General features: G+C 38.0%; 1 protein-coding gene across 2 annotated transcripts in view; it reads left to right on the top strand.

Moving 5' to 3' along the window:
- Window positions 1-26,541, top strand: part of ARHGAP42 (Rho GTPase activating protein 42) — a 295,441-nt gene that overhangs the window by 180,590 nt on the left and 88,310 nt on the right. For both annotated transcript variants that reach the window (XM_082409915.1, XM_082409914.1), the window contains exon 5: window positions 23,242-23,343. In XM_082409915.1, the coding sequence (XP_082266041.1) occupies window positions 23,242-23,343 (102 nt within the window). The remainder of the gene's footprint in view (window positions 1-23,241; window positions 23,344-26,541) is intronic.

The following is a 26,541-nucleotide window of genomic DNA, read 5'->3' as shown; positions in this document are numbered from 1 at the left end:
CTATGGTAGACTTAGCAATCCCACTCCTCGGCATATACCCAGCAAAAACTATAAGTCAGAAAGATTAATGGGGCTTCCTTGGTGGCGCAGTGGTTGAGAATCTGCCTGCCGATGCAGGGGACATGGGTTTGAGCCCTGGTCTGGGAAGATCCCACATGCCGCGGAGCAGCTGGGCCCGTGAGCCACAACTACTGAGCCTGTGCGTCTGGAGCCTGTGCTCCGCAACAAGAGAGGCCGCAACGGTGAGAGGCCCGCGCACCGTGATGAAGAGTGGCCCCCACTTGCCACAGCTGGAGAGGGCCCTCGCACAGAGACAAGGACCCAACACAGCCAAAAATAAATAAATAAATAAATAAAAATTTAAAACAAAAAACAAAAAACAAAACAAAACAACTCACATTATTTAAAAAAAAAAAAAAAGATAAATGCATTCCAGTGTTCATTGCAGCACTATTTACAGTAGCCAAGGCATGGAAGCAAACTAAATGTCCATGGACAGATGAATGGATAAAGAAGATGTGGTACATATATACAGTGGAATATTACTCAGCCATAAAAAAGAATGAAATAATGCCATTTGCAGCGGTATGGATGGACCTAGAGATTATCCTACTAAGTGAAGTAAACCAGACAAAGACAAATATCATATGATATTGCTTATATGTAGAATCTAACAAAAAAAATGATACAAATGAACTTATATACAAATCAGAAATAGACCCACAGACATAGGAAACAAACTTATGGTTACCAAGGGGAAAGAAGGGATAAATTAGAAGTTTGGTATTAACATATGCACACTAAAGTAAGTGATAGGTATGGACTATTGCCATTTTGTTAATTGTTTTCTGGTTGTTTTGTAGTTCTTCTCTGTTTCTGAATTCTTTTGCTGTTCTCCCTTGTGATTTGATAACTGTATTTAGTGTTATGCTTGGATTCCTTTTTCTTTCTTTTTTGTGTATCTATTATAGGTTTATGGTTACCATGAGGTTCACATGTAACTGTATATGTGTGTGTGTGTCTATTTTAAGTTTAGATCTTTGGGGTTTGAATGCATTTTAACAGCCCTACCTTTTTACCTCCTCTCCACATATGTTTATGTTTTGGCATCACATTTTACATCTTTTTATTTCCTGTATCCTTTATCTATCCATTGTGTTTATATATAATGTTACTACTTTTTTTCTTTTAACCTTCCTACTTGCTTTATAAGTGGTTGACTCACTACATTTACTGTATGTGTGCCTTTACCAGTTATATTTTTCTTTTTATAATTTTCTCATTTCTGCTTGTGACCTTTTTTTTTTTTTTCTGCTTAGAGAAATCCCTTTAACATTTTTTGTAAGGCTGGTTTGGTGGTGATGAACTCTTTTTAGTGTTTGCTTGTCTATAAACTCTATCTCTCCTTCAATTCTGAATGATAACCTTGCTGGGTAAAGTAATCTTGGTTGTAGGTTTTTTTCTTTTCATCACTTTAATATATCTTGTCAGTCTGTTCTGGTCTCCACAGTTTCTGCTGAAAAGTCAGTCTATAGTTCCCTTGCACGTAACTTGTTGCTTTTCCCTTGCTGCTTTTAATATTCTCTCTTTGTCTTTAATTTTTGTCATTTTATTTACAGTGTGTCTTGGTGTGGGCCTCTCTGGATTGATCTTTTTTGGGACTCTCTATACTTCATGGGCCTAGCTTTCAGTTTCCTTTCCCAGGTTAAGGAAGTTTCAACTATTATCTTTTCAAATAAGTCCTCTGCCCATTTCTCTCTTCTCTTTCTGAGACTCCTATAATGCATATGTTACTTCACTTGATGTTGTCCAAGAAGTCTTTTAAACTAGCCTCATTTTTTTTTTTTTTTTCTGTTCAGCTTGGGTGATTTTCACTACTCTGTTTTCCAGTTGGCTGATCCATTCTTCTGTATTATCTAATCTAATGTTGTTGATTCCTTTTAGTGCACTTTTTATTTCATTATTGTATTCTTTAGCTCTAATTGGTTCTTTTTTATGTTTTCTAAATCTTTGTTGAAATTCTCACTGTGTTCACCCATTCTTCTCCCCAGTTTGGTCAGCATCTTTGTAATCATTACCTTGAGCTCTTCATTTAGTAGGTTGCTTATCTCCACTTTTTTTAATTCATTTTCTGAGGTTTGTCTCTTTTTCTTTCATTGGGAACATATTTTTCCATCTCCTCAATTTGTTTAACTCTCCATGTTTATTTCTATGTATTAGATAGGTGTGTTATGTCTCCAGATCTTGGATCATTGGCCTTATGTGGGATATGTTCTATAGGGTCCAGCAGAACATTCCTCTCTGGCCACCAGAGCTCCAGGGTTGTCCTCTATGTGGGCTGTGTGCATCCTTCTGCTGTGCTGGGGATGACTTCTGTGGGTGTGCTGGTTGGCAGGGGCTCCCCCCACCCCCCAGCTGCAAGGCTCTGCTTCATGTGGTTGCTGAGGGTGCACTGGTGGGTGGGACTGAACCCCACACTAATAGGCTTGAAGGAGGATTCTAAAACGGTACTTGCCTCTGCTGGGTTAGCACAGTAGAACATGATCCCCAAAATGCCTGCCACCAGCTTCTCTGTCCCCAGAGGGAGTTCCAACTGCCTCCTGCCTCTCCAGGAGGCAAGATTAGCAAGTGGGTCTGACCTAGGTGCCTTTCAACTACTGCTTCTGCATTAGGACTTGGAGTGTGTGAGATTTTGTGTGTGCCATTTAAGAGTGGGGACTCTGTTTCCTATAGCCTTCTGACTCTCCTGAACGTAACCCCCGATAGTTTTCAAAAGGAGACATTCTGGGTCTGTCTTCTTTGTGCAGGAGCCCTCAGCTGCAGAGCCTAATGTTGGGCTCGGACCCCTTGCTCCTTGGGGAGGACCTCTGCTGTTGTGCTATCCCACCCATTTGTGGGTCACTGACCTGGGACTGTAGGTGCTGACTAGACCATGTCTCTGTCCCTCCTGCCTATCTCATTGTGACTTCATCTGTGCATCTTTTGTTGTGGAACACCTTTTCTGCTAGTCTTCAGGTGATTCTCATAGATAGTGGTAGGAGGTAAGTTAAGGCTCTTCCTACTCTGCCATCTTGATCCCACCCCTTCAGCCATTTCTTATGAAGGTCCATGTTTTTGCCTCCACTGATGTCCCTTCATGGCCTAAAACAGCTCTGTGCAGCCAGCACCTGACTCTTGGTGTTTTACTTCCCCAAACTTTCAGGCCAATGATCTTTTGAAAGTTCTTTTATATTTGTGTCCTTTCATGGTTTCAAGGTTTAACTGCTTTTTGATAACCTTGTATATTATCCTATAAGTTCCATGAGGACTGAGTATTAATTATGTGCTGTGAACTGTACTAAGTAATTTACAAGAGATTACCTCAGTTCTTTTAAGGACTTCATTAGGTAGCACTATTGTTATTTCTATTATACGGATGAGGAAAACTGAGAAGTAACATAACCTGTTAAGGCTTCCATTGATATTAAGTGGTGGAATCAGGATTTGGAAGCAGACTGTATGACTATCACTAAAAGCTGTGCTCATAATCTGTTACATTCTGTGGTATAGATATAACGTACTGTTTTTACATAATACTTTTATAATTAATAAGGTAGATTCTAATTAATGTTTTTGAAATAAAAATTTTGTTTAAATGCTACCTGAACTATGCTTGTGCTCTGTGCCTGTGACAAAGACTAGTATTTTATTAATTTTAGGTAGATTTTAGTCTCTCATAAACTTTATTGCTGAGGAATGGGATACCCCGTTATCAAGGATACTAGTTAAAATAATCTAGTATCTAGAAGTCTTCTGGGGATGGGTGGAAGACAGTGTGTTTTTCAAGGAAGAGCTCCCAGTGTTTGACAGCTGCACCTGTTTCACAGCCATGTCAAGACATCACTGAGGTTCTCTCCAAGGGGGATGTTATGGTTGATAATGAGAGGGCTCTTAGCATCTCAAGGCAGACAAGGTAGATGAGTGGTGGTGTCTCTCCCTTATCCACAACTACTTCCTGGCTTTTGGGTTATTTTCTGGATGAATCCAGTAGCTGATTCTTCTGAGGCATATGAGACAGATGAGAAGAGATAGCACTCTTCTGATTTGTGCATTTTTCCTATACCACCAAGCAATTAATTCTTACACTACCTGCAGAATAGTGTCAGATCCCACAGGTTAAGGGTTCAGTCCTGCAAATCTGCATTGCCCACCCTGACCCCAATCCCCAGAAACCAATGGCAAGTTCAGGTTGTCACCTATGCTTCTGACTGACTAGCTATAGATGGGAGGTTCCCACAGCTCCCTCCTTGGGTTTGATTAGTTGGCTAGAGCAGCTTACAGAACTCAAAGAAACATTGTGCTTACTAGATTACTAGTTTATTATAAAAGGATACAACTCAGGAACAACCAGGTGGAAGAGATGGGTAGGGCAAGGCATGTGGGAATAGGTACAGAGTTTCCGTGCTCTCCCAGAACCTCCACATGTTCACCAGTCCAGAAGCTATCCAAACCCTGTCATTGTGAGGCTTATGGAGACTTCATTACATCATTGGCCGTTGGTGATTGAACTGATGAAGCTGCAGTCCCTCTCCCCTGCCCAAAGGTGGGGGTAGGGAGAAGGGGGTGGGACTGAAAGTTCCAGCCCTCTAATCACATGGTTGGCTCCATTGGCAACCAGCCCCATCCTTTGGGGCTTTTCAGAAGTCACCTTATTAACTTAAACTCAGGTGTGGGCAAAAGGGATGTGTTGTGAATATCAAGACATATTTATCGTTCTTAGGACTTGGGAAATTCCAAGGGTTATTTAGAAGCCCTGTGCCAGAAATGGGAATGAAGACCAACTATATATTTCTTACTATAAATCATAATATCACAACTCTCAACCCCCCAAAAAGAAAGCGTTATGAAAAATATGGCTTTATTTTAGTTCCAAGCAAGTGTTTCATAGGGCTTTTATTCACAGAAGAATCAGGAACAAAAGTGTGTGTAGCCTATAGCAAGTTCCTCATATTTTCTTGTCCTTGTCTCTCCCCACCCCCCATCCCCCAGCTGACCCTATTTATATATAGTCTTCAGATCCTTAGGTCTAAAAACATTTACTAACCTTCTATATGGCAGGTAGACATTTTTCTTAGACTTGAAGGTGCAAAGATGTGTAAGTTGTAGGAAATAACTCAAAGTCAGCAACTACTGATGGATGAAATAGAGACAGTTTATGTATATGTCATGATAAATGCTGAGTTAGAGGTATATGTAGGTACGGAGTGCTTTGGGGACACAAAAGGCACTTGATCTAATGTGGAAGTCTGATCTCTGGAAGGGTGATGCCTGGGGTGAGTCTTGAGAGATGAGTGAGAGTTAACCAGGGAAGAAGGGCCTTTCGGGCAGAACAGAGAGCATAGGCAAAGCAGGCAAGAGGTCGTAATGGTTTGTGGGAAGAACTTCAGGAATGCTGGTGTTACTAGAACATAAAATATGGAGTTGGAAGTGTTGGAGATGAGATCAAAGAGATATGTTAGTGCTGCATTACCAAAGGTCTTGTTTGCTTTGCTGAGAGTGGACTTTTTTTCTGTAGTTTTTGGAAAATTTACCTAGGGAAACCTGATAGTAAGAACTGTGTTTTAGATTAAATATTCTAACTCAAATATAGATAACCAGTAGGCACAAGGAACACCATCTGCAGGAAGGCCAGGTAGGTGTTAATTAACATAGTTTAGCTGGGAGACCTCAAGGCCCTAAATTACTGCAGTGAATTTGAAATCTAGAAATGGAAGTTTTGAAATACATTTTGGAGGCAGAAATCATAGGCAGGATGTCTAGATGTGGATGTTTAGGGAAAGGGAGCAGTCTGAAAGAATGGCAAGTTTCCCTGTCTTAGTTCTTAGAATAACCATAGGCACATTCCTGTTTTTTCTAGCTTTGTCGTCCTTCACACCTGCTGTCACCCCTCATGTCCATACAGTCACCAAGTCATGAATGATTTCCTGAATTGATACCTTTGTACTTATTCCTGTATTTTTTTTTTTTAATTCAGGCCTCAATTATTTCTTGGCTATACTCCCCCTCTCAAACGCTTCCTTCATTTTGCTACCAGAGGAATCTCACTTAAAATAAATCTGATCTTTCTCTGCCCCTCAGCCTCCCTCCAAATAAAACTTTATGAATGATATAAAGCATGGGGTCTAGGGTCTAAAACTTATCAGGATGTGTAGAAATTTTATTCTTTGACAACCATAATTCCCAAATGGCCTTTTTGTACTTGGAAGTAGTCTAATAATTTTTGGTCCTGACCCGTGTCATGCACTGGTCCCCTTTGTCTGACTAATGCATTTTATTGTCTTTGCTTTGCTTTGTCTCTCTCCCCCACTAGACTATGAGGGCCTTGAGCATAGACAGTATGTCTTGCTCATGTTTGTCCTTAGAGTGTTCAGTATTAATTGAATGAATAAATCAGGGTGTTTGTAGGAGAAGGGTAGCCTTTCTTAGATCATTCCCAGAGAAAAGCACTAAAGAAAAAAATATATATAATAAAATACACTGAACGAAAGCCCTGTGTAATGTGGGCAGACGCTGAACAAGTTGCAACAATCGAAGTCCCTGAAAGATATGCCTTTCACTGTATGTATTTTTGAACTAGCACAGTTGGGGCAAGTGAGCTGTGTCCTGGGAGTAATCTATTGTTCCGAAAACAGGTACTCAGTGGCTCCTGATCTGTGTCAGATTATAACCAATAGCAGTCTGTTGCTTGAAGATTCTGTTTACTAGTTGATAAGTTGTATTATACTGATGGATTCAGGCTCTAACAATGTAGTGCTGTAGGCTTATCCCTAATTCACACTGTAAAATCTGGTGTCTTAGTCCTGTGTTTAGAAAGTATGATAAAAAGAAGTCACTTTTTTTAAAATAATTAATTAATTAATTAATTAATTTATATGGCTGTGTTGGGTCTTCGTTTCTGTGCAAGAGCTTTCTCTAGTTGTGGCAAGCGGGGGCCGCTCTTCATCACGGTGCGCGGGCCTCTCACTATCGCGGCCTCTCTTGTTGCGGAGCACAGGCTCCAGACGCGCAGGCTCAGTAATTGTGGCTCACGGGCCCAGCTGCCCCGTGGCATGTGGGATCTTCCCAGACCAGGGCTCGAACCCGTGTCCCCTGCATTGGCAGGCAGATTCTCAACCACTGCGCCACCAGGGAAGCCCTAGAAGTCACTTTTATAAAGTGACTGATTATATATGACATCTGTCTAGAACCAAATGAAGAAGAAAATATTCACAAAGAAGGCCTTATAGCTGCTTCTAGAAAAGTCTTAAAATGACAGGTTTCTAGTCAGTCACCATAGTTCCCACGTACTATCAAGTTAGCTATTGATTTCTGTCTGCCCATAAAACAGAAACACTTTTTATTTCTGGCTTTCCGTGTAAATCCAGTGACGGAGCTCTCAGGAAGATCTCTGGCCCACTTGGTCATATTTGTTAGTTGTTATGACCTCTTGTCTACCAGCATCGTCAGATATACTAAGTAGTTTAAAAATTCTTCCCTATGACTAACCTAAATGTCTCAAATTTAGTCCATTTTCTTCTGCTGTTTCCTCAACTGGTGGAACACTGTGTGAAATACTCAGAGAACAGGTGGTCACCATGTGAAATACTCAGATTTTACAAGCAACTAAAAGAACTTGTAAATTATTTCCTTCACCTTAGATTTCCCTCCTCGTACTCATCATATGTTCATCAGAATGCCAGGAGCATTCGAATAATGTGATTCCGTGGAGGGTTGAAGGATCATTTTATGAGGAATGACAGAATCCTTATTCAACCAGCACTGCTCTTTAGAGAAACATTTAGGGGCATGTGTGTGCATGTTTCTTTATGGGATTAAATTAGGGCTTTTTGAGTCTTAGGGTCTTAAATTTCGCTTTTATGCTATTCTAAATTAATTTTACTCAGCTTAAATAAATTTATTGAACTTGTGGTTCAAGTTGGACTTGTGATAAGGAGAGAGAATATTTGGACTCTAGGAAAGAACAAATAGATAACCCCTATTCTTAGCCTTGGCATTGAAATGAACTTTCTAATTAACTCTAAGAGTATTGTTAATAATATACAAAATAGATTAGGTTGGGCTAAAACTTTCCTTTTCACTTATTTGAAATGACCACAGTGAATGACCCAAAGGACATAAACAAGAATTAAGGTGAGGGAAAACTTAGAATCACAAATAATTGACAAACAGCACAGATGGCTACTCTTTTAATTTAATTAACGGAAAGAAAATTATATCCTTTGGCATAAATTTTAACTTCCTTTGAGAAATCAGTGTCTTTGGAAATTTATTCAAATCTATGAAAATCAGAATACCTAAATATTTATATTGTTTGGCATGTTAATAGTTGGCAGAAAGAATAATACAAGTTATTCATGTTAATTAATTCTGAAGTTTTTGTAGCCACAGTACTAAAGTTTTAAGAATTATTTTTGCTAATTCTATTTGGTAAATTCCCTAATGAAGAATAATCTTATTTCTTAAGTCAAGCTCTATATACACTTGGTGGAAAATTTTATTTTAGCTTCTCTCCATTGTTCATTTTCACAACTTGGTTGTTTTAAGTCTCAAAGCTGGACTAAGATCATTATTAAAAACATTTATTAACTATTTCTTGAGAAATAAGGAATCACTCCATGCCTAGGAGTTAAGCCCACCTTTTACTAACCAAAATCTTTTCTGTTTTTCTCTGTTATTCTTTGATAAATAAGAAAGAATTAAGCATTGTTCGTGAGTGACTATTTTGAATTTTAGCATGGCTGCATTCCAGTGAAAATAAAAGATTTTTCAGTTATCCACACTTCTAGTCTTACAATCTGAAGAAGTGTCTAAATGTATTCTGACAAATATTCCTTCACGGAATTTAACAGGATTAGGTTTGACCAGCCCTCCCTTAGTTGGCATCGTTATAAACAGTCTAGACTTCAGGGACCTGTAGGAGTGATAACTTTGGTAACGTCACTAGAGGCAAGACAGTGACTCTAGACTACACAGACTACATCTCACAAGTGTTCTCATCATGTTTATATGATGAAACGGAGAGACTTCTTGTTTATAAAGCAAAAGTGATATGTAGCTGTTTAAACTTCAGGCACAAACAGCACTGAATGCTGAACTAGCACAGTAGAGTAAAAAAAAAAAAAAATTAAGTGTATTTTTGTGGATGAAAATTGAGATTTGTTCTTAGGTTTGTGGCTTAAGTTGTGTGGCTTGAAAGTAGCCAACTGGTAGCAATGCCATCTAGCCTCCACATTTAACTACCAAGTTGACAGTTTTCAGTGCTGGCAACCTTTGGTGCTTTGTCTCCTTCCTTTAAGCTTTTCATTGTTCTTAGCAGTTAGTGTGACATTTTGAGGATTGGAGTCTAAAACCCCAAACTAAATAAGACCAAGGAGTAGCTAAGATTGTATCAATACTTGCTGAAAGTGAAAGAGTAGTTATTTCTTACTAATCCCTACCTTACTGACTGTCGATATTTATCTTTTTGTATCAGGGTTTTTTTGCCAACTGGCAGGGCCACACCACCAATGGCCATCCCTCTGAGGTATTTCTTATGGTGGGTGTACCTAGGAAAAGCTTATGTAGAGCAATGCCAGAGAAATAACCATGTTTGTGCTTTAAGTAGTTAACTACTTCTTTATACTCTACTTGCTTCCTTAAGCTGAAGTCATTAAATCCAGCTATTAGGTGACAGATAAGATGACCAAGGCCCCAGTGTTGTTAACATGTCCAAGGTAATATGTTTGGTGATAAAATCCAGAGAATAGCTATGACTGTGTGACAGTGTTTATAGAATTGGCTGATTATAATTCATTCGTTCAGCAGTTACACATTGAGCCTTTTTTCATGTGGGAAATACCATGTTAGCTTACAGTCTAGTCCAAGATTTCTCAGCCTCCACACTATTAACATGTTGGGCTGAATAAATCAATCAAGATCAACTTTTCTCTCTCTCTCTCTCTCTCTCTCTCTCTCTCTCTCTCACACACACACACACACACACACACACACACACACACACACACACACACACTCTCCTTCTCTTTCCTGTCATCTTTATCCTGGGAAGCCCTTCAGTCTGTCTGTAGAAATTAGACTTTAGACAGAAATACCTGCAATGCTAACTTGTTCTCATAAAGAGAGGTTAACCTCTGAGGTTAACCTAATGTTGAAAGTCAAGGAAGGAGGGGCAGAGGAAGTGAGCAGAAAGGACATTCTGCAGTACAAGATCGGAGCATGTTCTTCCCTTGTGGGAGAAAAGGTTGAAGGAGGAGCACCAGACATTTTTGGAAGGCTTCTGGAAGCTGGCCCCCCAATGCTTCTGCTCATGTTCTGTGAACAAAACTTATTCACATGGACACATCTCCTTGCTCGGAGATTGGGAAATGTATTCTTTATTCTTGGCGGCTGTGTGCCCTGCTACAATTTAGGGATTCTATTACTGTGGAAAAGGATGGCACTCTGCCAAAAAAGGCTTTTGATAAAAGCAGTAGGAATAAAGAATTCCATGAGCTTATACACAGGATAGGGCTGTTCCAAGCTTTGGCTCATGTGAGTAATTCTTTGACATTGACCAAGGCACTTGAACCCTTTGGAGGATGGGGGTCATTTTCCTTTAAAATGTTAAAACTAAGCAGTTGTGCTATTTATGCTGACGTTGAGAAAGGTCTTGTGTTTTAGTCTGGACTCCACCCTTTTGCTGGTTGAGTGGCCTATAGTTAATTTCCATGAACCTCATTTTTCCACTGTATAACATGGGAATCATGATAACACATTATTTATTTCCTATTTATAAACATGATCTTCTTGAAAGCCCTATGATACTGAATGTACAAAATTGGCTCAAGAGAACAAGGTTGTGAATGAGTCTGCAAATCCCTTGAAAATGTTATACTTTTATTATCAAAAATCATAAAGATAGCAAACTCAGCAAGATAAAATCTTAAATCCATATCTCAGGAATGTGTGTATTGGTATTAGGCCCAGTTTATGCCCTTCCCAGGCCCTTAGGGTTTGCTCAGAAGATAACTGTGGCCTAGGATTGTCACTTCTTATTCCTCACACATGATCAGGGCCTGGCTCCAGCCAGGCCCCCATCACCCTGCTGCAGTGGGAGTTGCAGCAGCTGTGGTGCACAGGCTCAGTGGCTCATTGGCTGTTCCTCATCACATATGGACTCTTGATAGAGTACGAGCGTGGACCCTGGGCTCTGGCCCCTCCCACAGCTGCTGGAGGGGCCAGATGACAATCTGAAAGACCTCAGGAGTTCCTGCCCCATGGAGCAAATGTTGAACACTTATGGGAGAAACTGGCAGATAAATCCTTGCTTACCCAACGGAAATATCCTGAGGTGTGTTGGTTTTATAAAACCTGAGTGGAGATGTACCTTATTGCCTGAGCAACTAGCTGTTTTTCCACCTGTTTCTGCGGTTCATTCAGTAATAAACACTTGTATTTTCTTTCCTCCTTCCCTGTCGGTTCCCTTTTTCTCTCCTCTTGCTCTACAAGGTTGTATGCTAGTTGTAGCAGGCAAACTCTGCCTCAGGCTCTGTTTTCTAGGAACTTTGGATTTAAAAAAGTATAATATTAATATAATATGAAAAATTAATTTCCACTTGCTGTGGCTTTCACTTTGGGAGTTAAGGAAAAACACCTCTCTCTGTCTCAGCCAGATGCAGTACTTATCATGAGCATTCTCTGTCATGGTGTCAGTCTTTTGTCCCCATGTTTGTTCTCCTTCCATGTTATCAATAGTTTTTGAATTTTGTGACTGAGATTTTTATTTCATTCTCCAAGTCCTCTGTCATCCAAGAGGAAGAGAAATTTGAATGCCGGGCATGAAGAAAAGCTTTGGATTACTTTTAATTAGGAAATCCCTAAACTCACTCAGGGTAATTTTCCAAACATCCTGCCTGGAGTGTGAAGAGTTGTGTAACTTTAGGTTTATCCATGATGTCATGCCAGAGCCCATAAGATGATAGCCACTCCAGACACTATCCACCCTCCTGATCGCAATCTTCTGTCTTTACACAGTCCACACGAGGATTGATTAACAATCAAAAATCATCGAAGATCATTCTCTATCTCTCCTAAAGTCTAAAGTAACATTATAAGTACCTCCTCTGCTTCCTGCTCCGTCTGTCATCTTCTTTCTTCCCATTTTCCCCATTTTATCCATTTATTCCCTTTCATGTTTTTCAGTGCTATAATTTTCCCTATAAGCATTGATTCTGCTGCATCCCAGAAATTTTAATGTTTAATTTTCATTTAGTTTAAAATGTTTTTAATCTCTCTTCAGATTTCCTCTTTAACCTATGTGTCATTTAGAAGTGTGTTGTTTAATCTCTAAGTACTTTGTGATTTTCCAGCTATCTTTATGTTGTTGATTTCCAGCTTAATTCCACTGTGCTCTGAGAATGATTTCTATTCTTTTAAATTTGCTAAAATGTGTTTTATGGCCCAGAATGTAGTCTGTGTTGGTGAACATTCCATGCGAGCTTGAGAAGAGTGTATAATAATCGTACAGTACAATAGTACAGTAAAACTTTTGAGACCTTGTGTGTTTGTAAAATTTTTATTCTACCCTCAATCTAGATTGACAATTTGGATATAGAAATCTAGGTCGGAATTCATTATTCCTGAGAATTTCGAAGGCACTGCACCTTTGTTTTACAACTTTCTGTGACGTTGCTGTGGATTCATTATTGATTTCTGATGATTTTTATTTGACCTGTTTTTAGGCTTTGATTTTTATTCATGGTTTTGTAATATTTTCTCATTTATTGTGCCTTATATATATTGTGTCATTTCAATATGGATACTTTTTTATCAGTTCTGGAAATTTTCATGAATTATTTTTTGGTCTTTCCCTCCCTATGTTTTTTTCTTTCAGTAGTTCTGTTAGTCAGATGTTGGGTTTCCTGATTAAGCTTCTAGTTTTTCTTATCTTTTCTCATCTATTTTCTTTTTTAGTTCACAGCTCTCTTGTTTTATTCATTTACTTATACCTCATTCACATTTTCATATTTATATAGCAACCATTCTCATAAGTTCAACGTGTATATTTTTGTCTTATGTTCTTAACAAAATTGGTATTATTTTTCTATGCATGGCTCTTTAATTTACATAAATGATTTTGTGTTATTTATCTATTTTGTGCTTTGTGGTTTTCACTCAGAATTGTGTTTTAGGATCCATCCACATGTAACATTTACTTCATGCCTACCACTTCATGGTCTGCTTCTAATTCACTTATGTCCACCAATAAATACCCTGGCTATCTTTCTGTTTTCACAGATCCTCTTTTATGTTTCCTTATGGACTTTTCTGTGAGGATCTTTTCGGGATGTACACCCAAAAGCTGGTTTTTAGGGCACACATATATGCCACTTAGAAATGTTGAGTTCGACATTTCTCTTTGGAAAGGCTGTACTTCCCTACAATCCCACCATATAGAAGGGTTCCTGTGTCTCCACATTCACTCAACATGTAGTGTTATTCAGCTTTCTAACTCTTGCCAATCAATAGCTGATAGATATAATGTGATATCTTAATATTTTAATTTGCTTTTCTCTTAAGTACTAATGAGTTTGAAAAGTTCTTTATATGTTTGTTACTCTTTTGGCTTTCTTCTTCTGTGTTATTCCTTCATATCCTTCACATATATTTTTATCTGTTTGTTTTTCTATCTTTCCGATTTGTAAGAGTTCATTATAAAGGCAAATATGAAACCTTTGGCTCTTATGAATCTGATCACCTGGACGTGGTAGTGGTGAGATAATTGGAATGGGGCAGATATAATGGATTGTGCTGGTGCAACTACCCAGGAAGGAGCCCTTTTGGAATGTCTGTGTTTCAGCAGATTGAGGAGGAGGGACTTGGTGGGGAATGGCTTGGGAGACTGGGAATGGTTGGGTGCAGTCACCCAGAGGCGGGACATTGCTGTGAAAGCTATACTAGGATTCTCAACAGCCTGGGTTTCTGGATACCAGGAATCTCTTGGACCTCAGGAAACTCCTGTATAGCAAGTGGGTGGAATATCCAAGCATCTGGCCCTTCTCAGACCTAGAAATGGTAGTGTCACCCTAGGCTGCTCTTCTGAGCAGTGAGGAAGTCCCACTATCAGGGGAGAAAGAAGTCTAGCCGGGATTGGTAGTTAGGGCTATATCTTTTCCTCTCAATGCCTAGCATGGTGCCAGTTTATAAGAATTACACATTTTTCTGGAATAGAAATTTAGCTATCTGTATTTATTATTACTCTTTGTATCACTATTTCTACTACTACGCATTCACTCGAAGGATTTTCAAAATATATGTATAATGCTTATTTAACTGATGGTTATGCTAACGTGTTGACTTAAATAGTTGCATGGGAAATTTTGCAATATCCTGAGTGTCAATTATAACCCTGAAGTTGTCTTAAAATTCAGATGCATAAATCCTAAATATGTGCTCCATTTTAAAAAAAAGGAATATAGAAAATACTTTTTCATTTCCTCTATTTAAAAATATTTTGATCATGGTAACATTAAAATAAAGGTTGCTAAGACAGTTGTTTAAACAAAGCTTTGCGTTAGTCTTTTATAGAAAAAAATGCAATTAGATAAAGCTTTAGCATTTCTCTTTGTGATTTTCTAAATGTTGTGGTAGAGTCTATTTTTCACCTTTGGTACCTTCTTGTGGTCAGTGCAAGACATTGATTAGGCCTTGATTTTAACAGTTGTGTATAATTTAACACTTTTTGTTTATGTGAGAGACCTATAGTTTATATGAATATTTGACTTTTTTGTCATATACAACAACTTTAAGAGTAAGACTGACATTTGGAGTTTTCTTCCTATTCCTTACTTCAGGGTATGCAGTGAAGGTGTAGCATGACCACAGTTGCTAATCTTAGAAGCTAAGTGATAATGTGATCATGTGCTCAGAGTAAATACAGTGTAGCTTGGAACACAAATTGATTGAAGACCTTGAACTTATCTTACACTTTTGCAACTGTAATTGGGTTTGGGGATTAATTTGCCGTTTTTGATGGTATATTTTAAGATTTTATAACACGCACACACATGCAAACATATATTACACATATATATGATTTCATTTTACATGATTACCTAGTTCAAATGCACTTACTGTGGGTTTATAGAAAATGTCGTACCATTGTGACATAGTCTCCCTTTTTTTGAGTCATGCTATGACAATAAGAAGACATCGATCACATACAGTGTTTAGTAAAGATTTGTGTGTTATTTTCCCTTCCTTCTGCAGCACTGGTTTCAGAGAAACTTCTTCGCTTGATATCCACAACAAGTAGCACAAAAGACAGGAGGTAGCTGTGTAGTATTAAGTTACTAAGGCCAAATAAGACTAGACTTTCACGAGCAGTAAATCACGGCTTTTGGGGGGAGATGTGAGTTGCAAGAAGTGCTCTTGGCTTTCAAGAACATGCTTCCTTAGATTATAGTTGTCCTTCATGTAGCCTACTCTTTCAACTCAGCTCTTTAATTTTATGCTAGAACTGAGTGTGTTTTTGTTGTCTACATCATGGGACCCTTTGAGTAAATCCTTTTCCCTGGCCTGGTGGTGTGAAGGGCCAGGGTTTGAATAAGAGTCCAGGAAGTGCTTCTGGGAATGATTTTTGTATTGCCAGGAATGCTGATGTGTTGTCACGGAATTAACATTTCCAAACACACCATCAAACACTGACTGAAAAACAAAGATGCAAGTGTAGTCACCACAGCTGTGTTCTCTTTTCCCCCAAATAGTTTCTTCTATGCACAGTGAGAAATTTTAAGCCCCCTATTCTAAGATGAAAGTGGGTCAGTTTTGTGTACTACACTGTAAGGCAGCTGGTTGTCCCCCAGTATTCATGTACCACTGGGATTGAGTTAAGGCTATTTGTGCAGAATTGTCCCTTATATCACGGATATTGGTTTTTTGGTCAAATGGAATGTTTGTGAGGGACTGTGGTGCCGTGTTATAAGAGGAATAATTTCACTTGTTCATTAGATATTTATTGAGCACTCTCTCAAATTTTCAGTTTTAAGGGTGAGAAGATACATGCATAAATTTCCCTGCTACAATGTAGGACATGAACACCATAAAAAACTCATATATAAAGCTATATGAGCATACAAAAGGGAGAGAGAGTTGATGGAGGGGACATGTGAATTAGGTCTATTTAAGCTGGATGCTAAGAGTAGATCTAACTTGAATACGTGGATGTTGGAAGAAGTAAGCATTTGTATCAGAGAGGAGGTGGTCTGCATAGAAAAAAGAATAAAGCTCAAAAGGGCTAATGAGAGACTTTTGGAGAAATTGCTTGGGCAGGTCAGTTGTGGGCATGAAATGCCAGATTAAAGAGTAACATCCACTGAGTAAACGATGGAATGTTCACCCAGGTATCTGTTTCAACCGTGGACAGGACAAGCTCCTCCCATCCTGAACCTTGGACTTCTCTGCTTTCTTTTGGGTTCTCTCCTGCACATTTTGTTGTGTGAGTTCCTCAACAGACCTTTTTTGGATGTGAATTCCACTTTTTATTTTTCAATTTTGTTTCTTCTAGTAGAGCCACATTTTCTCCTTAAATAATAAAAATGCTTTGAAGATGTTGATTCCCCGCCCCATCATTTACAGGTATAATACTGTAATGCACAGACATACCAGTACTTCTTCAAAGGTCTAAAAGTGACTAGAACCTTTACAGCAGAACCCTACTTGCTCTTTCCATTTGATGCCATTTTACCAGTTAAGTTTCTGAAGTTCCATCTATGCAACTAGATCATGATGGGTTCCTGGAAATATAATTGAGGAGATAAAAAGATTAGAGTGCCAGTGGATCAAAATGGAATTCTGTGGATGTATTAACCTGGATCTGACACCCTCAGGGTCCTCAGAAAGACAGGTCAGAGGCCTGCCCCTCTTCTCCTTTCTTCTTCCCTTACTCCCAAACTCCCTTCCTCTTCTCTTCTCATCCATCCATCCATCATTTTTAATTAATCACCTCCAAATACATATGCAAATAATGAAGTAAAGCATTATGCATAATAATCACAGAGCTTGTTAAAAATAACAATGTCTGAATCTCTACATGAGGGAAGTAAGAATCTACATTTTTAATAGGCTTTAAAATACTTGACTCTGATTAAGGTGGTCCAGCCACTGCACTTTAAGAGACACTGAAATAAAAGCAAGGAATAGTACGTCTTTAGCCAATGAAATTTATGAGTGTGATCACCTAGTATTTATTTCATATGGACCCATGAATGGAAAAAACATACCTGGTGGATAACATATTTATAGTTGAAGAAGATTATATGCCCAGGCATGTCCTGTTCTCTTTAAGATTTTATTCCATTTGCATTTCTATAAAAGTACTTCAGAGGATGAAAGGTAAAGTATCCTCCTCCTCCACAAAAGACTAGCCTGGTTACAGCTCCACTACAGAACAGTATCATTTTAGGGATATGCAAAGGTCAGCTATTAGAGTTCTGTTGAGTATATGACACAGATATTGCTAATCCTTTTGACTTGACTGAACTGTTCTAATTATTTCACGCTACCAGCTTTTGAAGGTCTATTTTCCTTCTTGTCAAAAATGAGTTGTTTGAAATATCAGGCATCTTTTTTTTTAATATATTATTTTATTTATTTTTTATACAGCAGGTACTTATTAGTCATCAATTTTATACACATCAGTGTATACATGTCAATCCCAATTGCCCAATTCAGCACACCACCATCCCCACCCCCCCGCGGTTTTCCCTCCTTGGTGTCCATACGTTTGTTCTCTACATCTGTGTCTCAACTTCTGCCCTACAAACCGGTTCATCTGTACCATTTTTCTAGGTTCCTCATACATGCGTTAATATATGATATTTGTTTTTCTCTTTCTGACTTACTTCACTCTCTATGACAGTCTCTAGATCCATCCACGTCTCAACAAATGACTCAATTTCGTTCCTTTTTATGTCTGAGTAATATTCCATTGTATATATATACCACTACTTCTTTATCCATTCGTCCGTCGATGGGCATTTAGGTTGCTTCCATGACCTGCTATTGTAAATAGTGCTGCAATGAACATTGGGGTGCATGTGTCTTTTTGAATTATGGTTTTCTCTGGGTATATGCCCAGTAGTGGGATTGCGGGATCATATGGTAATTCTATTTTTAGTTTTTTAAGGAACCTCCATACTGTTTTCCATAGGCTGTATCAATTTACATTCCCACCAACAGTGCAAGAGGGTTCCCTTTTCTCCACACCCTCTCCAGCATTTGTTGTTTGTAGATTTTCTGATGATGCCCATTCTAACTAGTATGAGGTGATACCTCACTGTGGTTTTGATTTGCATTTCTCTAATAATTAGTGATGTTGAGCAGCTTTTCATGTGCTTCTGGGCCATCTGTATGTCTTCTTTGGAGAAATGTCTATTTAGGTCTTTTGCCCATTTTTGGATTGGGTTGTTTGTTTCTTTAATATTGAGCCACATGAGCTGTTTATATATTTTGGAGATTAATCCTTTGTCCGTTGATTCGTTTGCAAATATTTTCTCCCATTCTGAGGGTTGTCTTTTCGTCTTGTTTATGGTTTCCTTTGCTGTGCAAAAGCTTTTAAGTTTCATTAGGTCCCATTTGTTTATTTTTGTTTTTATTTCCATTACTCTTGGAGGTGGATCAAAGAAGATCATTCTGTGATTTATTTCAAAGAGTGTTCTTTCTATGTTTTCCTCTGAGAGTTTTATAGCGTCTGGTCTTACATTTAGGTCTCGAATCCATTTTGAGTTTATTTTTGTGTATGGTGTTAGGGAGTGTTCTAATTTCATTCTTTTACATGTAGCTGTCCAGTTTTCCCAGCACCACTTATTGAAGAGACTGTCTTTTCTCCATTGTATATCCTTGCCTCCTTTGTCATAGATTAGTTAACCATAGGTGCGTGGGTTTATCTCTGGGCTTTCTATCTTGTTCCATTGATCTATGTTTCTGTTTTTGTGCCAGTACCATATTGTCTTGATTAGTGTAGCTTTGTAGGATAGTCTGAAGTCAGGGAGTCTGATTCCTCCAGCTCCATGTTTTTCCCTCAAGACTGCTTTGGCTATTCGGGGTCTTTTGTGTTTCCATATAAATTTTAAGATTTTTTGTTCTAGTTCTGTAAAAAATGCCATTGGTTATTTGATAGGGATTGCATTGAATCTGTAGATTGCTTTGGGTAGGATAGTCATTTTCACAATGTTGATTCTTCCAATCCAATAACATGGTATATCTCTCCATCAGTTGGTATCATATTTAATTTCTTTCATCAGTGTCTTATAGTTTTCTGCATACAGGTCTTTTGTCTCCCTAGGTAAGTTTATTCCTAGGTATTTTATTCTTTTTGTTGCAGTGACAAATGGGAGTGTTTCCTTAATTTCTCTTTCAGATTTTTCATCATTAGTGTATAAGAATGCAAGAGATTTCTGTGCATTAATTTTGTATCCTGCAACTTTACCAAATTCATTGACTAGCTCTAGTAGTTTTCTGTTGGCATTTTTAGGATTCTCTATGTATAGTATCATGTCATCTGCAAACAGTGACAGTTTCACTTCTTTTCCAATTTGGATTCCTTTTATTTCTTTTTCTTCTCTGATTATTGTGGCTAGGACTTGCAAAACTATGTTGAATAATAGTGGAGAGTGGACACCTTTGTCTTGTTCCTGATCTTAGAGGAAATGCTTTCAGTTTTTCACCATTGAGAACAATGTTGGCTGTGGGTTTGTCATATATGGCCTTTATTATGTTGAGGTAAGTTCCCTCTACGCCTACTTCTGGAGAGTTTTTATCATAAATGGGTGTTGAATTTTGTCGAAAGTTTTCTCTGCATCTATTGAGATGATCATATGGTTTTTCTTCTTTAATTTGTTAATATGGTGTATCACATTGATTGATTTGCGTATATTGAAGAATCCTTGCATCCCTGGGATAAATCCCACTTGATCACGGTGTCCAATCCTTTTTATGTGTTGTTGGATTCTGTTTGCTAGTATTTTGTTGAGGATTTTTGCATCTATATTCATCAGTGATATTGGTCTGTAATTTTCTTTTTTTGTAGTATCTATGTCTGGTTTTGGCATCCGGGTGATGGTGGCCTCATAGAATGAGTTTGGGAGTGTTCCTTCCTCTGCAATTTTTTGGAAGAGTTTGAGAAGGATGGGTGTTAGTTCTTCTCTAAATGTTTGATAGAATTCACCTGTGAAACCATCTGGTCCTGGACTTTTGTTTGTTGGAAGATTTTTAATCACAGTTTGAATTTCATTACTTGTGATTGGTCTGTTCATATTTTCTATTTCCTCCTGCTTCAGTCTTGGAAGGTTATACCTTTCTAAGAATTTGTCCATTTCTTCCAGGTTGTCCATTTTATTGACATACAGTTGCTTGTAGTAGTCTCTTAGGATGCTTTGTATTTCTGCGATGTCTGTTGTAACTTCTCCTTTTTCATTTCTGATTTTATTGATTTGACTCCTCTCCCTCTTTTTCTTGATGAGTCTGGCTAATGGTTTATCAATTTTGTTTATCTTCTCAAAGTACCAGCTTTTAGTTTTATTGATCTTTGCTATTGTTTTCTTTGTTTCTATTTCATTTATTTCTGCTCTGATCTTTATGATTTCTTTCCTTCTGCTAACTTTGGGTTTTGTTTGTTCTTTCTCTAGTTCCTTTAGGTGTAAGGTTAGATTGTTTATTTGAGATTTTTCTTGTTTCTTGAGGTAGGCTTGTGTAGCTATAAACTTCCCTGTTAGAACTGCTTTTGCTGCATCCTATAGGTTTTGGATCATTGTGTTTTCATTGTCATTTGTCTCTAGGTATTTTTTGATTTCCTCTTTGATTTCTTCCGTGATCTCTTGGTTATTTAGTAACGTATTGTTTAGCCTCCATTTGTTTGTGTTTTTTACGGTTTTTTCCTGTAATTCATTTCTAATCTCATAGCATTGTGGTCAGAAAAGATGCTTGATATGATTTCAATTTTCTTAAATTTACTGATGCTTGATTTGTGACCCAAGATGTGATCTATCCTGGAGAATGTTCCGTGCACGCTTGAGAAGAAAGTGTAATCTGCTGTTTTTGGGTGAATGTCCTATAAATATCAATTAAGTCTATCTGGTCTATTGTGTCATTTAAATCTTCTGTTTCTTTATTTATTTTCATTTTGGATGATCTGTCTATTGGTGTAAGTGAGATGTTAAAGTCCCCCACTATTATTGTGTTACTGTCGATTTCCTCTTTTATAGCCGTTAACAGTTGCCTTATGTATTGAGGTGCTCCTATGTTGGGTGCATATATATTTATAATTGTTCTATCTTCTTATTGGCTTGGTCCCTTGATCATTATGTAGTGTCCTTCCTTGTCTGTTGTAACATTCTTTATTTTAAAGTCTATTTTATCTGTTATGAGTATAGCTACTCCAGCTTTCTTTTGATTTCCATTTGCATGGAATATCTTTTTCTATCCCCTCACTTTTAGTCTGTATGTGTCCCTAGGTCTGAAGTGGGTCTCTTGTAGACAGCATATATATGGGTCTTGTTTTTGTATCCATTCAGCAAGCCTGTGTCTTTTGGTTGGAGCATTTAATCCATTCATGTTTAAGGTAATTATTGATATGTATGTTTCTATGACCATTTTCTTAATTGTTTTGGGGGTTTTTTTTGTAGGTCCTTTTCTTCTCTTGTGTTTCCCACTTAGAGAAGTTCCTTTAGCATTTGTTGTAGAGCTAGTTTGGTGGTGCTGAATTCTCTTAGCTTTTGCTTGTCTGTAAAGCTTTTGATTTCTCCTTCGAATCTGAATGAGATCCTTGCCAGGTAGAGTAATCTTGGTTTTAGGTTCTTCCCTTTCATCACTTTAAGTATATCATGCCACTCACTTCTGGCTTGTAGAGTTTCTGCTGAGAAATCACCTGTTAACCTTATGGGAGTTCCCTTGTATGTTATTTGTCATTTTTCCCTTGCTGCTTTCAATAATTTTTCTTTGTCTTTAAGTTTTGCCAATTTGATTACTATGTGTCTCGGCGTGTTTCTCCTTGGGTTTATCCTGTATGGGACTCGCTGTGCTTCCTGGACTTGGGTGGCTATTTCCTTTCCCATGTTAGGGAAGTTTTCGGCTATAATCTCTTCAAATATTTTCTCTGGTCCTTTCTCTCTCTCTTCTCCTTCTGGGACCGCTATAATGTGAATGTTGTTGCGTTTAATGTTGTCCCAGAGGTCTCTTAGGCTGTCTTCATTTCTTTTCATTCTTTTTTCTTTAGTCTGTTCTGCAACAGTGAATTCCACCATTCTGTCTTCCAGGTCACTTATCCATTCTTCTGCCTCATTTATTCTGCTATTGATTCCTTCTAGTGTAGTTATCATTTCAGTTATTGTATTGTTCATCTCTGTTTCCTTGTTCTTTAATTCGTCTAGATCTTTGTTAAACACTTCTTGCGTCTTCTCGATCTTTGCCTCCATTCTTTTTCCAAGGTCCTGGATCATCTTCATTATCATTATTCTGAATTCCTTTTCTGGAAGGTTGCCTATCTCCACTTCATTTAGTTTTTTTTCTGGGGTTTTAGCTTGTTCCTTCATCTGGTACATAGCCCTCTGCCTTTTCATCTTGTCTATCTTTCTGTGAATGTGGTTTTTGTTCCACAGGCTGCAAGACTGTAGTTTTTCTTGCTTCTGTTGTCTGCCCTCTGGTGGATGAGGCTATCTAAGAGGCTTGTGTAAGTTTCCTGATAGAAGGGACTGGTGGTGGGTAGAGCTGACTGTTGCTCTCGTGGGCAGAGCTCAGTAAGAGGCATCTTTTTTGTGGCTGGGAAATATTATGATTCCTTGAGAAGAGTGTGTAAGTGGTTCTCTAAACTGCTTGTATATTAACTCATCTGAATCACCAAAAAGCCTAAATGAGACGTGTTCTCTTGGTCCTATCCCATGTCAGAATTTCTTGCTGAGAATCAGTTATAAGGTGTTCAAAGGGATTCTACTGTAGGCAGCCTGCCCCCTCCATACTATAGTTCCATGAACTTCTTTGAGAGCAGAATACATACTCAAATGATTTTGTTTCACATTCTTCTTCCTACTCTACTTCATCAAGTTTTGCACATAGTTGAAGCTCACTAAATCTTTATTAAATAATTTCAGTGGATGTTTGATGGGGATGGTGGAAATCACGGTTTTCTTGATTCTCTAATTTGAATGTTTTGTTGTTTTTATGATCTCCTAGGATGGAAAGAAGAAATTTGACAAGGAGAGTGAAAAATACTATTCTATTCTTGACAAGCATTTAAATTTGTCTGCAAAGAAAAAGGAGTCTCATTTGCAGGAGGTAAGTTTTTCCAAATGAAATGTGGAAAGAGCATTAACATTGTCATGTGAGGTCCAAATTTCAAAAAGTAGACATTATCTCAGAATCTGCTCCTCTTTAATAAAATAATGATAAGAATATTTAAGTTAATTGAGCACTTACTACAGACAGGCACTGTGCTGAGCATTTTACATGCCTTGTGACATTTAATGTTAACAGTTCTAAGTGAAAGATTAGTATTTCCTTCAATAATGAGAAAGAGTGAAACAAGGCTATTTCTTTTTCTTCTTGTTGGGCATATTTTAAATAGCAGGACCTACCAAATTCATGTTGTAGCATTTATATTAAGTTAAAAATATCTGTTTTTAAGGTGTTGCATCAGCATTAAGGGGAAAAAAGATACATATACAACTACATGTTTTAAAATCTCCATTATTTTATGTCAATTTTCTGAAAGAACAAGTCAACAGTCAACATTCCTTATATGCATTTACTAACATGTACAGTGTATGCATATAAGGAATCCATTTCTTCCTTTTTTCTGAAAATTTCTTCTCATTGGTAGTGTTTCAACTATAATTAGTCAAATCGAATAGTCCTTTTACTGAGTAATAATGCAGTTCCAGTTCTAGTGATGGGATATTTTTTTTTTAAAAAAAGGCTCTCTTGTCTTTCATCTTGGCAGCAACCAAATCTTGACACACCATGCATCATTCCCCCAGTGTACAGTGGTGTGTCTCAGAGCTGAGCTGGGAGTTGTTGCGCTAGTTCCCCTACAGCTCATCACTGCTCTCCAGCCCTTCATAGGGAATCTTGTAGTGTGCTGAGCCTCCTTTCATCTCTTCTTCCTCTCCTCTCTGTATTTCTAGGGACTGTGGTGGGGAACCTCTTTCAAATGCCTCCTCCTGATCCTCTAGCAAAGCCACCTCCCTTCGTGAACTGTTTTTCAAGTTCAGTCTGGTCCTCTGCCCTCCTTACTCCTATTCTTCTTTCCCTGACCTCCATATTCAGCCATAAAGCATGCTTGACGAGTTAGAGTTCAAATGCAGTGGAACAGTTGTCCAAAAGGCACGGGAGGGTTGCTTCTGATTCCTTTTTTCTATACTCTTATTTTCCCCTAGAGGGAATTGAATTTCTTCACTTAAAAATGTTTAATGTTGGGAAGTTTTGTTATTTAAATATGTGTTCATTATAATGAATATCTTGTTATTAACACCTGCTGTTAAAATAGGACAATTTAATATACAGCTGTGGGCCTATGGAAAGGTTTTGGGGCTAAAGTGAAATGGAGAAAAATCTGTTATTAAGGAAAATTATATTTTTAATTTTCATGGACATATTTAATCTTATGAAGTACTATGTTGTCATTTAATATTATGTTCACATACTCCAAACTTCTTAAATGCTCACATATCTCTTTAAACATAGCATTAGAATAAACCTAAGAGAGAATGTGGTATGTAGATGAAGTAGAAAGGGCCCCCCTAATTGTCACTATCATGTACCAAAGGCCATAACCAAGTACCATTTTAAAAATAGACTGCCTCAGAACACTCTTTGACATAAATCACAGCAAGATCTTTTTTGACCCACCTCCTAGAGTAATGAAAATAAAAACAAAAATAAACAAATGGGACCTAATGAAACTTAAAAGCTTTTGCACAGCAAAGGAAACCATAAACAAGACGAAAGGACAACCCTCAGAATGGGAGAAAATATTTGCAAATGAAGCAACTCACAGAGGATTAATTTCCAAAATGTACAAGCAGCTCATGCAACTCAATATCAAAAAAACAAACAACACAACCCAAAAGTGGGTAGACGACCTAAATAGACACTTCTCCAAAGAAGATACACAGATTGCCAACAAACACATGAAAGAATGCTCAACATCACTAATCATTAGAGAAATGCAAATCAAAACTACAATGAGGTATCACCTCACACCAGTCAGAATGGCCATCATCAAAAAATCTATAAACAATAAATGCTGGAGAGGGTGTGGAGAAAAGGGAACCCTCTTGCACTCTTGGTGGGAATGTAAATTGATACAGCCACTATGGAGGTTCCTTAAAAGACTAAAAATAGAATTACCATATGACCCAGCAATCCCACTACTGGGCATATACCTTGAGAAAACCATAATTCAAAAAGAGTCATGTACCACAATGTTCATTGCAGCTCTATTTACAATAGCCAGGACATGGAAGCAACCTAAGTGTCCATCGACAGATGAATGGATGAAGAAGATGTGGCATGTATATACAATGGAATATTACTCAGCCATGAAAAGAAACGAAATTGAGTTATTTATAGTGAGGTGGATGGACCTAGAGTCTGTCATACAGAGTGAAGTAAGTCAGAAAGAGAAAAACAAATACTGTATGCTAACACATATATATGGAATCTAAAAAAAAAAAAAAAAAGGTTCTGAAGAACCTGGGGGCAGGGCAGGAATAAAGACGCAGATGTAGAGAATGGACTTTAGGAGAGGGGGATGGGGAAGTGTAAGCTGGGACGAAGTGAGAGAGTAGCATTGACATATATACACTACCAAATATAAAATAGATAGCTAGTGGGAATCAGCCACATAGCACAGGGAGCTCAGCTTTGTGCGTTGTGACCACCTAGAGGGGTGGGATAGGGAGGGTGGGAGGGAGGCGCAAGAGGGGGGAGATATGGGCATATATGTATATGTATAGCTGATTCACTTTGTTATACAGCAGAAACTAACACACCATTGTAAAGCAATTATACTCCAATGAAGATGTTAAAAAAAAAAAGAATTAATCTCCAAAATATACAAACAGCTCATGCAGCTCAATATCAAAAAAACAAAAAACCCAATCAAAAAATGGGTGGAAGACCTAAATAGACATTCCTCCAAAGAAGACAAACAGATGGCCAAGAGGCACATGAAAAGATGCTTGACATCACTAATGATTACTGAAATGCAAATCAAAACTACAATGAGGTATCACCTCACACCAGTAAGAATGGCCATCATCAAAAAATCTACAAATAGTAAATGCTGGAGAGGGTGTGGAGAAAAGGGAACCCTCTTGCACTCTTGGTGGGAATGTAAATTGATACAGCCACTATGGAGAACAGTATGGAGGTTCCTTAAAAAACTAAAAATAGAACTACCATGTGACCCAGCAATCCCACTACTGGGCATATACCCAGAGAAAACCATAATTCAAAAAGACACATGCACCC

This window comes from Balaenoptera physalus (assembly GCF_965194825.1).
Source record: "Balaenoptera physalus genome assembly, chromosome: 10".
Lineage (NCBI taxonomy): Eukaryota > Metazoa > Chordata > Mammalia > Artiodactyla > Balaenopteridae > Balaenoptera > Balaenoptera physalus.
The sequence above is the reverse complement of the archived record's forward strand: the minus strand, read 5'-3'. Positions and strand labels throughout refer to the sequence as shown.